The sequence below is a fragment of the Brachyistius frenatus genome, unplaced genomic scaffold (genome assembly GCF_029030835.1).
Source record: "Brachyistius frenatus isolate BFR_SWC_R1_liver_20210118 unplaced genomic scaffold, ASM2903083v1 Contig_192, whole genome shotgun sequence".
In the NCBI taxonomy this organism is placed as follows: Eukaryota; Metazoa; Chordata; class Actinopteri; family Embiotocidae; genus Brachyistius; species Brachyistius frenatus.
Genome location: NW_027210791.1, coordinates 265,439 through 280,540, shown reverse-complemented (window position 1 = coordinate 280,540; position 15,102 = coordinate 265,439). Strand labels below are relative to the sequence as shown.

Below are 15,102 nucleotides of genomic sequence, written 5' to 3'. Positions count from 1 at the left end.
CAGAAATATATAATGTGTGTGTGTGTGTGTGTGTGTGTGTGTGTGTGTGTGTGTGTGTGTGTGTGTGTGTGTGTGTGTGTGTGTGTGTGTGTGTGTGTGTGTGTGTGTGTGTGTGTGTGTGTGTGTGTGTTCACAATACTCCTACTGATGTGGACGAATACATACAAGCAACACAATAATTAAATGGAATGTAATTACAGCCAGATCTCAGGGCAGTAATTTAATCCTTCTAATTTTGACACAATCTGAAATGATTTTCAATCAGTTATTGATGTTTTTTTTTACTTTGCCTGTGAAATATGTTTCTCTGCTCCCAGTAAACTTTTCCACGTGAACATGTTACCAAGTTAAATCGAATTAAAGTAGGTGCTGTTTTGAGGCATGTGGCTTGACTTGTTGTTATTTGCTAGCTTGTAGTTTTTATAACAGTTTGGTGAACAGCTCTGGCAAAACTGGACAAAATGTCCAACAGCGTTTGACAGTCCGTCCAGGAAAATTCCATCTCTGCAATATTTGCAGCAGCTTGCAATTTGCCAAAATTCCCACAATTTCACTGCAGTAAGGGCCTGGTTTACTAAGATCTGAAATAAAGGTACTAAATTGCGTGTTCTTTACAAAAGTTTGCACATTTATTTTGCACTCGTCTTGCAGGTGATTTAATAAAAGTATTTGCGTCACTGATATCAGGTGCAAATCTCTATTTAAATGAGGGTTTGTGTGTTAAAGTGATTCCAGCAAAGGAAAACAGAGCAACTGCAAAAGGAAAAGGAAATCTGATCCCATTGAAATTAAGAAATATAAATATAACAAGAACAAAACGCTTTATAGGAGATTATCAGCAAGAAAGTCAATAATGTGGGAAAAACAAAAAGGAGAAAAAAAGCTTCATAATAAAACATGGTCAAATAAAAGAGGAGGACGGTGGATGAGATCCTCTAACAGACAGAGATCAGCAGGTCCAGATCTTTCTGTGATGAGCAGCTGATGTTTCATTGAGTTCCTGGAGGTCTCGTGAACCTGATGAAGCTACCTGTGAATTCTGCAGGACTCATTCAGGATGTGACACCTGAATAACAGGACTGGAGGGAGATCCAAGCAGAGATACGCTGGAACCACCCAGACGCAGCAAAATGCAAAAAGTTTTGACTTTGCTGGTATCTCGTGGCTCCTCCTTGTTGTTGGCTGTCAATCATCTTTCAGTTCATTCAATAACTCAGAAGTATCATCGCTGGACAGACGATATGTCTGAATCATTTTTACCTCTCATCTCCAAAATGTTTCCACGGGTGTAAAATCTCCTTCTCTACGTATTCTTTAGTTTCCTGTGTCTCCTTCACAATAAGAGCAGCCGTGTCTCCTTCACAATAAGAGCAGCTGTCTCTCCTGATGTTCATCTGATTAAAACCTTCAGTCTTACTAAAACACACAACAATCACTTCTGTTTCTACTTCCAGGTTTAGTAAATAGTTGCAGGTGATAAATTGTTCTATTTGCATGTTTCTCAGTATTTTACACCTTCAAGCAGAAACGTCCAATGTTACATATGATGCAGGCAAACACGCAAAATGGACAACGTGTGTTAAACTGGACATTTGGAAGACGCAGTCCGCACTGCACGTCGTTGGTAGATCTGATTGGACATTTTTTTGGGTGGTGTGGAGTTTGATTTTACCCACGCAGACCTTCAGTAAATCAGACCCTTAGTGTAGAATTTTATTGGAATTTTGAGCACATGGTTCTTTCATTTCAGGAAATTAAACAAAATGAGAAGTTAATCATTTTCAGCTATTTCTGTAACGTGCAGAATGTTAATTATCACAGTAAGTGATTTGTATGACGCTTTTCTTATTAGTCATTTAAAAAATATTTTGTTCCCTGAATTTTTGCCAATTTTACTCCAAAGAAAACCAAATAAAATTCTACAACTTGCATCTACATTTTTGAGAAAAGACAATCAAGCCCTTTTGATCGCAACTATCACCCCCCAAAAAACAAACAAACAAAAAACGCAAAATATTTAAGGTCATGCTTGGACTTTAAATCCTTAAAACTCCAGTACAAAATCAGAAAATGCATCTCAGATCACATCCCGTCCGGACACCGTTGCTGACCTTTGACGGTGATCTGCGCCGTCGTCTCGATCACGCCCAGGGATGATATGGCCACACAGGTGTAGTTGGCAGATTGGCGAATGTTGGTGAGCTCCAGGACGTTGCGTCCAATCGGCATCTCGTCCTCCCGGGTCAGCTCCACCTCACCACTCATCCACTTGACGTAAGGCATGGGAGCACCGACCGCCACACAGGTGAGGTTGACGCTGCCGCCGGGCATCACCTCGTGGTTGGTGGGCGGGATGGAGAAACGGGGAGGCACACGGCGAACTGCAGGGGTGAAGAGAGGGAGGAGTCACTGAGGAAGTGACTGAAGGAAGGAGGGAGGGTGGGGGGGGCACTGGGCTGACTTAGTGTCTGATTGGTGTTACTTGTGCTGTGCAGAAGTCAGGGTTGATGAGCCTGAATAACCAATTGGCAACAACCTGGTGGAGTTTTACTGTTCGGTCGGTTTGAAGCTCATTTCTCCGCCCGGTTTTTCTCCTGCGACTCAAATAGTCTTCATGAGAACTTGTTTCACTTGAGATCATTCAGTCTACGTCTTCTATTGGTGAATGTCACTAATGATGATTTCTACAATCGTTTTTCGTCCATCTACTGTTATGGGTTATCATTTAAAGAAATCAGTTGATTTAATAGGAGAAAGAAGAGTTTGGATTTGTTTCAGACAAAATTATCACCACTAATTTTACCTGCGAGTTTTGGTCCAAATTCACGTTCACAGAGCTGTTCGGTTGGTTCTTAAGCAAACTTTTTACTGACCATGGTTGCATAATTTCACTTGTGATGCTACCCTCAATTGATTTTGCTTTTTTGTAGTTTGTGTAGTTTTACCAGTGGTTTTATTAATTTAATTTAATTTGTAAAGAGTTCTGTGATCTAGAATCAGAACAGCACGCCCTATTGGTCATTGTTTCATAATTTGACCATCGGTCTGTTTTTACAGATGCACCTCCATACAAAGCCAATGTAACTGTGACAAGCGCAGACGTGATGTGTAGCTACTGTCCTCGATGTCCTCATGTAAAGAAACCTGAAATCTCTGCACATTGATTTTGGTAATAAAGAGCAGTTCATTTAAAAACAATGGCTGCCAGAAAAGTAGTAAAACCTAATTAAGCCAACAGTAGGAGATACTTTGAATTGGGAGCCAGATATGCTGTTTATTCAGTTTCTATTCTCAATCTGTGAATGATGCAGAAGGTTGGCAGCAGCCTCGACAGCACTGAGGTTTGTTGTTGTTTTTCTGTCTCATGTTGTTTTGTTTCTTTCACTGCACGTCTTCTATCTGATCGGGAAGCAAAGCGTTTTGATTTTTTTTTTTTAATTTCGTTTTTTGTCATTTTTGTGTCTAAAGTTGTTATTTTCTACTTTGAACTGTAGCTAACAAACAAACTTCATATAGTTTGTTGTGTTATAGTAGGTAAAAAAAAAAAATCCTCTAATTATCTTATAGCTGTTTCATACTCAGTGCCTGTAGCTGGATGAGAATGCAGTTTCTGTCCTACGTGATTGATTACCAGCGTAGAAGTTGATTTAGTGATGGAATACAGATGGCGTTTTATTCTGAAGTTTTACCGCATGCCCTATGTTTTCCTCCGTCTGATCTGCTGTCTCTGATCTGCTCTGTGTAGATCGACATGATCTCCATCCTGCTTCCATCTTAACAGACCTCAGAAAAGCGCCGTGCCGAAGACGCACCGCTGCTGACGCACCGCGGTGGGTCTGGTGGACCGTCGAGTGTTGACTTTAATGGCAGCGATCGCCTCTGGTGGCCGTGTCGGAGGACAATAGCCATACTGGACCCTTTCAAAAGCCTCTTGGTCTCTTCCACTTCCACTTGTAACTTCATTACAGCGTGGAACTAAAGGATGAGTTCAGCCTTCCCTCTCAGAGCTCCATGATACTGACATGGCATTACCTTTCCTCTTCTAGATTTAATGGTTCACTCAGAAATTGAGAGCCTGTGCCTGCATGTGTCTGGACCTCCTGCTGAGTCTACTGCACTGCTAGTCGGGCCCGTTTCAATCCCATCCTCATACTGAGTGTTCGATGGATGATGATGATGTTCATTTTTTTTTTCTGTTTCTTAGAAATCTCCTCTAAGCGGTCGGAGCTGCTTCTTCAATAAGCTCTAAATTGGAGCAACAGTCATGTGAAGGTGTTAGATATGGAGGCCGCTGTGTTCAAGTGAAGTCCTCGCTCTTTTCACTCAGCCGGGCACACAGTCACAAAGATGTGACTCACAAAGTGTAATTGAAGCTGGGAGCCCGAGTGTTGGTGTGAGGGGCTTATAGAGTGGACCGGAGGGATTATTAAGGGCTTCGTCTTGGTTTCACTGAAGAAGGAGAAAAGCAGGGTTCCACAGTCGACCACGCTCCCTCTCAGTAAAGAAAACAAATCATCACTGGTGGTGCAAATCTACAGTAACGCTTGGCTCAGTGACTGGTGACAGTCAGTGAGTGTTAGAGGACAACGTGGGCTAAATGCTGCTGCGGTAGAAGAGCTGCAGTGTTTCTGGTGCTGCTCGTACAAGAACAGCCTCGTTGGCTGGCATGGGAAGCTGGAGGCTCTGAAACGCAGATGGCTGGCATTAAGAAGGATTCTCATGGAGAACATGATGTGGAGGAGGAAGAGGAGAGAGGCAGAGACCTGGGAGACGAGGAGGAAGAGAAGGAGGAGGAATATTTTGGTTTAGGCGCTCTGGATATTTTTTTTTGACGTGGCGGGTCACGTGTTTGATGTTGAAAGATGTTTTCTTTGAGAGTTTGATTAAAGTCAAATACAAGAGTGGATGAAAAAGCTCAGAGACTGCTCCTGTTGCACCTGAACAGTAAGTAGTGCCGTGACGTGCACGCAGCCGAGGGAAGCTATTACTTATGGGACGAAGTATTCCAGCTACACGGTTCTGTGAGCGCTGGTCCGGGTCCACTACGGCGACTTAGAAAAGATGGGGGCAAGATGTTTTAATGATATTCACATTAAAAAAAAAGGGGCAGAACTTCACTGTCTGAAGCTGTAGAAGGCGCGTCAGGTCAGGAGCATCCAGGTGGGTTTTCTTTGACATTGGTGGGGTCGTGTCACCGTGAATTCGTCCCCCAGAGTCAGACTGTCAACACGAGTTTGACTGGGACCTTCTGAGGCGTCTGAGGGAAACATTTGGTACAAACCACCTGAACGTTGGCACCATGGCAGCAGGGTTCTCCACCATGACAACCAGCCCGCTCACTGTGCATTGAAAACAGTCGCTACCCACCCCCTTTCTCTCTGTTCCCCGAAAGCTTGACACAAACTTCGACGTGAGCTTTAGGTGCATGGAGACATCGCTGTTCATCCAGACCAGGGCTCCCAACAAGCTGTGGAACTCATGATGTTGATCAAGCCAAGAAATGTGGAAATACTTACTCAGGAAGGTTATAGCTTCCCCGTGCTCCATGAATCTCATGGTGCTGCACCATATTCACACACAACAGGAGTCTCAGAACCTTTTTGATCCACTCACTAAGATTGTTACAACCTCACATAAAAGATATTCATATTTAGGGAGGGTATCATTCTTGCTCAACAGCCATGACATCATACTGAGACATCTGACTGAAAAAATATTAAGGAACTGTTACATTTATGTCTTTTTTATTTACATTTCTATTTCTTACTTGCCAGTTCTTTATATCATTATTGTCTCAGTTTAATCCGCTTTTATTGATGACTTTTATTTATGTTGTTAGAAATGTGTTAAATGTGCTGAGAAACCCCAACAGTCACTCAGACAGGTTGTTAAAAAGCCAAAATTATGGGTCCTATTCACAATATTTGATGGGGAATTGAGAGTGAGGAACATCTAAAAGTCAGTAATAATCATTGCAAAGGGAAGCGACTGCAGGGCGTACAGCTTGGTCAAGTTTCATTGAAGAAGTGGGTCTCTAAATTAGGAAGTCTGTTGTTTGTAACCTTTGCTCACCCCGACACATTAAGACTATTTTCATGTCAGTGGATGGACCACTGGGTTGGATTTTTCTTGCAAGGTGCTCAGGACAGATTTACCCTAAAAGTTCTATTGAATGGTAGAAAACGGGACAATAAACTAATGATGGTGGTCAATTTGAATTTGTGCACAGCAGAAGTCAGGCATTGGCCTGTTTCACCAATCACTCTTCCAACACACAGGTGGCCTCTCGCTGCCGTGGCCATGTTTCTCAGCCACCTTTGCTACTAACTGTGATTAATTAATCTTGACTGTGACAACTATATATTGAACAATAAAAGATTTAAGTGAAAACTAATGATGTAACAGAGAAGAATGTGATTCCAAACTGTAAAATTTGGATGCCAAAAAAAGGGGAATAACCAAGCTTTGTGTGTTGCCAAAATCAAAACACTAAAGCCAGCAGTGAACAAAGGAGATCTCGACTGGTAGACATCACAACACTGAAATTACCTGTTTACATTCTTACCACGACAAAGTGGGGGAGGTCGGGCACACAGTAGCATATATTAGTGTCAGCTGGCCAGCAGTTACATCCAAACTGTTTGTACAATGTCCTCATTCTCACTATTGGTTTATTGAAACTAGTGAATCTTTAGCAAACATTTCAGTTTTACATGACATGGATGCAACATTCATCCACACAGGATGAGCAAAGATGGAAGCATTATGGATTATATAACATATAATAAAGGTGACAGATTGCAGAGCAGTACTCATATCGTTACACCTGCAGCCTCGTATCTATAGTTGCCCTAAAAAGCCAGGAAAACTTTTGGTTGGTTACTTTTAACTTACAAAAAACGTACTAAAAGTCCTTCAACTTTGTTGTTATTCCTTTCTTATTCCTGTCTTGTACCAATCGATTGGGAAACTAAAGTAACTTTGCAAGCAATTTAAAATAACCCTCCATCTTTATTTGATGGTCAATTGTTTGTAAGGGTCAGCTTCGGAGTAGGGTTGCAACGGAAGGAGTTTTTCACGCTATGATAACTGTCTCAGAAGATATCACGGTATGATGATATCACTCTACACAGTACTTCATTATTATTATTATTATTATTATTATTATTATTATTATTATTATTATTATTATCAGTTGCGTTGTTTGACGTGTCATCAGAAGTGCTCTTAACGATGGTTTACCGGAGGTGTGTGACGGTCAGTCCAACTTACAAACTAAAAACTCACTCACACTGATGTCGGCACCCTGAGGTGGAAAAGGCGGAGTTGGGAGGGGGGATGTAGGAAATTATTGCAATAGCACATTTTTGGATTGATGTTTAAAAAAAAAATCCTGTTTGTTTGTTCGGCATTGACGTACTTTGATCTGCGTGGAGGGATTCTTGAAGATGTTTTGTGTGTCTCCTCCTTTGGAGACACTCTGCGTCCACATTATTGGAAATCCGTCCTCAAGGACAACCTCACATGTATTTATAAGAGCTGTTTTTTAATCACTTTTTCAGGGGTGGAGACGATGATGTGATCTGTGTTGTTTTATCTGTGGCATCCTCTGCTGAGTCTGACAGCCAGTCGAGGAGGAGAGGAGAGTCGCAGGCGAACAGCTGCGTTCGCTGCTTTGTTTTTTTCCCAATCCCGGTAATTTGTGGACAGTATGATAACCATCGATTTGAACACCGCGACATACCGTGATACCCGTATACCGCTGCAACCCTAGGTCAGGTGGGAGCAGGCTGAGCAAAGTAGCCCACCATCCTTCTTGTTAGCATGTTCTCCAGCTGCTCCTGGAGGTTTCTAAAGGAGCATCCACACCAGACAGGTTATGTGATGTCTCCATGGTTACCTCCAGGCATCCTTCCAGCGGTAAATACGTGGAATATCTCCGCAGGGAGGTGTTCTGTATCAGGTACTATCCCCGACCCACCAGCTCCTCAGTGGATCTCGGCTGAAAACTAATTTCTGCTGCTTGTGACCAGAATCTGGTTGTTATCTAAAGCTCATGATCAGATTTAGGTTTATTTATCATGTCGAGACTATTATTTGTCAGGTGACTCTGAGATGCTCAGTTTAATTTAAGTCAGGTAACACTGACATGCTTGCTTCAGAACATTAGTACAGATTCACACTCTGACACTGGGGGTTATTACGAGTGTGCTGGCCAGCGCTGTGGGAATCATCACGTTCTTATATTAGTCGATTAGAAAGTCAGCCGTGGACATGGAAAATGGTCACAGTACAACGACAACAGGTTGTTAACTGGGGAGTTAAAAGTGATGCTATTATTGCAACATTTAGTTTGGACAACAAGTGGATGAAAGCACTGAAAATCTGAATGTTTCACCGAGTGGCCGTGACGACATCGAGGGGTTTCAGATACATTTTAAGAGCAGCAAATAGTGAGAAGCAAGTAGAATGCAGACAAACTCATATCTTTCATTTGCATGCCAGAGAAGAGACACAAGAGAGGAAAGGGGAGGGAGGGAGGGAGGAGGAGAGGGAGGAGTGGAGAACATTTTGAAGCCAAGTCCTGATAAAGAGAAAAGTAAAATAAAATGGGTGGAGCAAACATCTCTATGCATTGTAGGAGAGGTCATGCAGCAGCACAGGTAGAGAAGGAGCAGCATGCTTGCTGAAGGTTACATTGACAAACCATGTTGAATTGTTCTAATTTAAAATGCTGTGAAATACATGTCAAGAAGAAGAGTTTTTGTTAAACTGGACCAAAAGTTTAACATTCATTGGATCGTTTTTCTTTAACTCCACAGTGACAAGTCAGTCGTTCCTGCTCCTGTTCAACAGGTTGAAGTGCAATTCACTGCATAAATTCATTATCACTACATTTAACAATATTTTCTTCAAGTCTGTACCAGTTTTTGATATACTTGGGGGGATGTAAACTCTGTGGATCCATCCAGATCAATAATATTGGTGCGGTTTGTGTCGTCAACAGCTCACTACAGTGCAGAATTGTTAAACTGGCTTGGCATGCGCAAACTTAAATTCATTTTCACCCGATACACCTTTTGCCTGATTTCAGACTGATTTGCTGAAATTGTTGAAAATATTCTATGTCTCACAGAGGTTAACGTTTGTGGAGGTGAACAGATTATGGCGCAGCAAAACATGCGGAGCCCTTTTGATTGCAAGTCAACATGTAAAGCGTATGTGAATAAATGTGTGCTGATGTACCTACGATGTACCGTGGACAGAAGCCCTGGAACATGCTCATAAATACTCTTTATGGAAAAGCTTTTGTTGAGCCAATATTTCTAGTGGTACCCCTTTACTGTGAAATAAATCACAGTTCATCCCTCAATGATCTTCCTTCTCTCAGACATAACAGATGGAGGAAGAAGTACAATTGAAATTCTGCATGCTGTTGCTCCCACAGAGACAAAAGTTGACACAAACTCCTGAAGCTGTCTAGAAGGAAAATGAATGAACTCTATCCTACAATGTACACTGCTGGTTTTCTAGGAAAAATAAAGCTGTCAAGTTCATTGTTAATAATTGTATTTTGAAATGATGTTTCCCTTTAAGTTCTCTTCAGTTTGGTGTTCACATTTAGTTTGACAGTATTGGGTTAAAATGAGCTATATTACACTAAATCCTGTTAAACTTACATAAATTTAGTTAAATAAAATGATGTCCGTAGATTACATGTCTTTAAAGTCAGAAAGTATTCATACTTTTTATTGTGCCGTAGATTAGATTTTTTTTTTAAGGGATAAAACTGGCCTTTTATCCCATCAGTCAACATCCAACAACCCATCCTTACAAAAACTTTCTTACAAATAAAAAACTGAAATCCAACATTTGTAAATGTGACACTCCGAAGTATCATCAGATGCATTAGTTTTGCTTTAATTATCCTCCAGATATGAACTTAATTGGAGTTCACCTGAGATTAATTGAAGGGATTGGATGTAGTTTAGAAAGGCAGACACACCTGTGTTTAATGTCAGGACCGAAACCAAACCATGTCCCAGGAACTCAATGACACATAAACCAGAGAAAGACATTAAAACCATGTGGAAGCTGTGAGTGTTCCTCGGAGCACAGGGCTCCGGAAAATGGCTTGGAAATGGGAAGACATTTGGAGAGTTGGCCATCTGGCCAAACTGAGTAAATGACCAAGTAGGTCCTCGGTAAGGGTGGTGACCGAGAACCCAACAGTCACTCAGAGTTTTAAAAGTCCTCTGCAGAGATAGAGGAACCAGAAGGATGGTCATCTCAGCAGAACTCCATCAATCAGGCCTTTATGGGACAAGACAGAAGAAGACGAGGACTTTTGAGTAAAAGACATCTGGCAGCCCAGTTGGAGTTCTGGATGGATGAGGGAAAAATACTCTGTGGTTGGATGAAACAAAAACTGAACTCTTTGGAAGAACTCCAAGCACTAATTGTAACAGCACCAGGCACTGCTCATCACCTGGCTAATACATCCCAATGGTGAAACATGGTGGTGGCAGCATGAGGAGGCTACTCAGCAGCAGGGCAGGGACTCTGATGACCGTTGCGTCCATATACAGGAAACCTGCTCCAGAGTGCAGCTAGCTGACACTGAGACTGGAGGAAACGGTTCACCTGGCAGCACAATAATGGCTCAAAGCAAACAGCCAAGACAACACTGGAGGGGCTTCAGGACAAGACTTGTACTGTCCAGTACGAGTTCACAGACACCTGCCAGCCAATTAGATGCAGCGTGAGAGTAGCCGTGTGGTGTAGACACTTGAAGCAAAGTATTGAATTAAGACCCTGACTTTGGTAAATGAGGAATTTCAGTTTTGAAAGCATGTTTTCAGTTTGTCATTACAGGTATTGGGTGTAGATTGATGCGGACAAAAGGCAAATGGATCAATTTAAAACAAAATCTACATGAAATCTACAACACAATAAAGTGTGCAAACAGTGAAGGAGTATACAAACTTTCCAAATCAACTGCTTTGTATTGTATGTGATGCAAAAAGACACCAAAGATCACTGGTGAGTCTAACACTGTGAATGGCCTACAATACTGAGGATAGGTAAAGTTTCTTGACTAACTTTGCAGTATTTGGTTCTTTTAAATGGTAAATAATTTTATATTTGATCAAAGTTCTGCTGTTGTATTGTTTTTTGTTCTTGGTTCGCCTTAAATCTGTAAAATTCATATTAGAAACACTTATGCAGGGACGACAATTTTCTTCTTTAGTATTTCACTCCCCCTCAATTTCTGAGTTCCTCCACATCCTGCTGTCAATGATCCAGCAGTAAGAGTCTTGGAAAGATGCTGTAAATATGTTTGAGGCCACTGTGCTCTCTTGGAGAGCTTCTACTTTTTGAGCAGACACAGATCAGAGGACAGAATGGAAAAAGCAGCTCTGTGTGATGATGGTCAGGCAGCAGATGAGAGCTGCGACGAGCCATGCCATTCAATTAGCCAAGACAATGAAAACATGATCAGCATGCCGGAGCATTATTAGCTCCATTAGAGTGATGCAAAATTTTGTGAATTGAGCACAAACTCCGAAATCACATACTGTATATAGTGGACACAAATTATGTGAAGATTTTGTTCCCTTTTCCAGAGAAAGGTGTGAAATATAACACGACAAAGTGGACACATTATCATCATGCTGCCGTCACAGGTCAAGAGTGGTTAAAGAGTGTTTATGCAAGTAGCAAAGCTTGCATGAAAATTAGGCTTTGTTAATAAGTTGTTGTTAAGGAGTAACCCACAAGTGATTTGAATTGTCTGATCATCTGTTCGTGATGCAGTTGTCCCGATTGCAAATTAAATGTTAATGGTCCTGCCTTTCTTGCAAGTTTCAAATCTTGAATAATTTCAAACTTGTTGTGATCTGTATTAAGAATAGTTTATTCCTTGAGTAGAATAAAAAAAAAAAAAAAATTAACACCAGAACCATGCAAACGAGGGATGGGTATTCTATTCTATTCGAAAATTGCTCAAAACGATTAGATTATTAATTGACTATTCGTTTACATTACCGGCACCTTCTGACGGGAATGACGCATAACAACTAGGCACCGGTTAAAATGGTGGAAATAAAGAATTATAGTGGCATTTATATAGGATTTTTTTTAAATATTATCACGACTTTCCAAATATTCAAAAATCAGGTCCAATCCACAGGCCTGTCAATCAAACAGACACGCCCCCAAAACCAGGTCTTCTTGAATCTTCTTTTCTAATGAATGAGGGATTATTTTCAGATGGACCTCCAGAAAACTAATAAGAAGGAGTGACTTTAGCTAACAACACCGAGATAACTGATGGACACATTTTATTCACTTTGGATTTGATGAGAGAAGTTGAATGGGAGTCGATGGAGCCGGAGGCTTTTTGGAGCTGACCTCTAGTGGCACTCGCTGGGATTGCAGCTGAAGACACTTCTGCATTGGAACCATTTTCCAGATGCGGAAGCTACGAACACTTTTAAATCCAGTCTGTGTATATATATTCCATATAATGACACCTAAGTGTCACATCCTTGATCTAATCCTTTCCTGGTAGGGAAATGTATTTTCAAATTTTCTTGTGCCAAGAACATATTCTTGGAATCTAAGACATGCTCATTTCACAAAATTTCATAGAAACAGGCTGCATAGAGCAATATGTGATGTTCATTTAGTATAGAAGCAGTATGGCAGGTAGGGTGGAGCTTGATGGGAGTGGGAGTGGGAGTGGGGGGTGGTTTGCACTGTGGGGGGGTGGGGTCCTGATAGAGAGGCCGGGACGGGCCTGAGGCGCCTTGCGAGATGCTGGCGCGGCACGGCTCCAGTCTGCCAGGCCTGAGCATTAGGAGGGTAAAGAGTGAAAGAACCAACCTTCCCGTTGATCTGAGTGGTGAGATTTGGGTTGTATTTTTTGGATGACGGGGTGCGATGAGGATGGAGGGATTCAAGATAAAGTGAGAAAGAAAACATAAACCACGAGAGGGGCAAAATAAGAAGTGGGAGGAAGAAGACAAGGAGAAACAGAGAGAGTAAAACAGGCAAATATCTGCTTATCCATTAATGAGTGAACAACATCAGTGGAGACAACAGCCTGTGCAATGCAGTGGATAAATCACACAATACGAGGGCAGGCCAATAGGTTGTGAGACCGCTTCTTTTGTATGGAGTCACGGAGCAGGAGCAGGAGGAGGGTATAACCCTGATGAGTAACGGATACAAATTCCATCGCTTAATCATCATCAGCTCCTGAGTTACATGTTTTTGTGAGCGGCGTTCTGAATGCGTCAGCGATTTCTCTGTGGACATGACCGGAGGAAGCACCTCAAAATTTGTGTCAAACTCTGGAAATCGTCAACAGAGACCCTTACGATGCTTCAGGAGGGCTGTGGAAATGAAACAATGAGCAATGAAAAGGTTTTTGTGCAGAACGTCGCTGTCCAAAACTGAAAAGGCACATCAGGTCATGTGCGCGACCAGGTCTGGAGGGTCAGACTGTCAACACCGAGTTCTACGGGGACGTTCTGAGGGAGAACATTCAGCAAATGACCTCAGCACGATGAAAACGCAACACAATCATCACTCCTCATCCCTGCTACTCTGGGACTTATTTTGGTTCCTCAATAATTTCTCACAAACTTGGATGTTCGCTCTCTGCTCAAGTCTCAAGTTTGAAACTGCTCCCTAAAATGTTTGGAACTCAGGAACTGATGAGGGTGATGCCTTCCTCCTGCTCCGTGCACGTCACTGTGTTGTGCTCCGTGCACACGCATGAGCAGCAGCCTCCAAACGTATCCATCCAACCTCGTATGTGGTGTAACAATGAAATGCAAACTGGCCCCCGACACAACAGCAGGAGGCCGTGAATGTTTCTCAGAAGCAGAAGAAGACACAGGAAGATCAGCAGTCGGACTCAGACAGCAGAAAACAGCAGCTTCATCGTGTTTCTGGTTGGCATCCACACACACACACACACACACACACACACACACACACACACACACACACACACACACACACACACACACACACACACACACACACACACACACACGGTCACACACACACACGGTCACACACACAGTCAAACACACCCTCCCCTTTGCTGCAACATTTAACCCCCCGAGCCTTTGCATTAAGACAGCATTAAGAAGGCTGAGGCTTGCTGAAAACTCGACTTCATTTAGCATGTTACTGCTCACATTTATTCTGGCGGGGGGAGGGATGGGGGGCACGGCACCCTGAAATCAATGAGCACATAAACGTGTTCCCTAACAGGATTAATTAAACACTCACCTCGGATACCTGAACTTTGTAAAGCCGGTCCTGACCGACAGCAGGTTCATCCTGATGTGACGGCTTTTTTCCATCGAATCAGTGTCATGAAGTCTTACTGTGGACCACTAGAGCCAACTATCCGCTGTCACTACATTTGATATCAACATTCTTATCTTTTAAACAGATAAATAGACCAGAGAAGCATCTCTGTCTTCAATATGAACGACCTTCACAAACATCCTCTCACAGGTCCAACACAACAAGAGCCAACAAATCAAAGCAGAAGCAGAAGCACAGAGACCTGATCACAAACATACACAGTCTGAGTGTATGACCACAAACAGAAAGAAAAGACAAACCGAAACAGAGGAAGACACACCGACGACATGTTTGCAACATGTTGCAGTGATTGTTTAAAAGCCACACAGTGAGATGACAATGGAAACACAACCAGCACACCTGGAAAGGTCAAAGGTCAAAGGTCAAAGGTCAGAGTAACAGATAGCAACCTTAAAAAGAGAAGCAGAAACAACAATTTATGTGTTTCACATTTGGATTTTGTTGGCTGTGGTTCTGTTTGCTGTGGTTTAGTGGAGGATGATTCGTGCAAAAACATAATCTAATATATACAATTTTTATCTTTGATAACAGCGATAGTTTTCATCCACAAATCAGCCGGAAGTAAAAAAAAAAAAAACTAAATGTATTCAAAACGCAAATTCTTTTGTCTCAAGAGATTCTTGGAGAGTTTTATTTTTCAGCTTTCAAAGGCAGTTTTGATCGCAGTATGGTGCTCTGCTGTTCTCTCTC

At 42.1% G+C, this 15,102-nt stretch overlaps 1 protein-coding gene across 5 annotated transcripts in view; it reads right to left on the bottom strand.

Moving 5' to 3' along the window:
• Positions 1-15,102, bottom strand: part of ptprfa (protein tyrosine phosphatase receptor type Fa) — a 211,984-nt gene that overhangs the window by 86,461 nt on the left and 110,421 nt on the right. For 4 of the 5 annotated variants that reach the window (XM_069718469.1, XM_069718470.1, XM_069718471.1 and 1 more), the window contains exons 8-9: positions 12,889-12,900; positions 2,112-2,381 (exon numbers count right to left, since the gene is read on the bottom strand). In XM_069718469.1, the coding sequence (XP_069574570.1) occupies positions 2,112-2,381; positions 12,889-12,900 (282 nt within the window). The remainder of the gene's footprint in view (positions 1-2,111; positions 2,382-12,888; positions 12,901-15,102) is intronic. The other variant, XM_069718473.1, reaches the window with a different exon arrangement.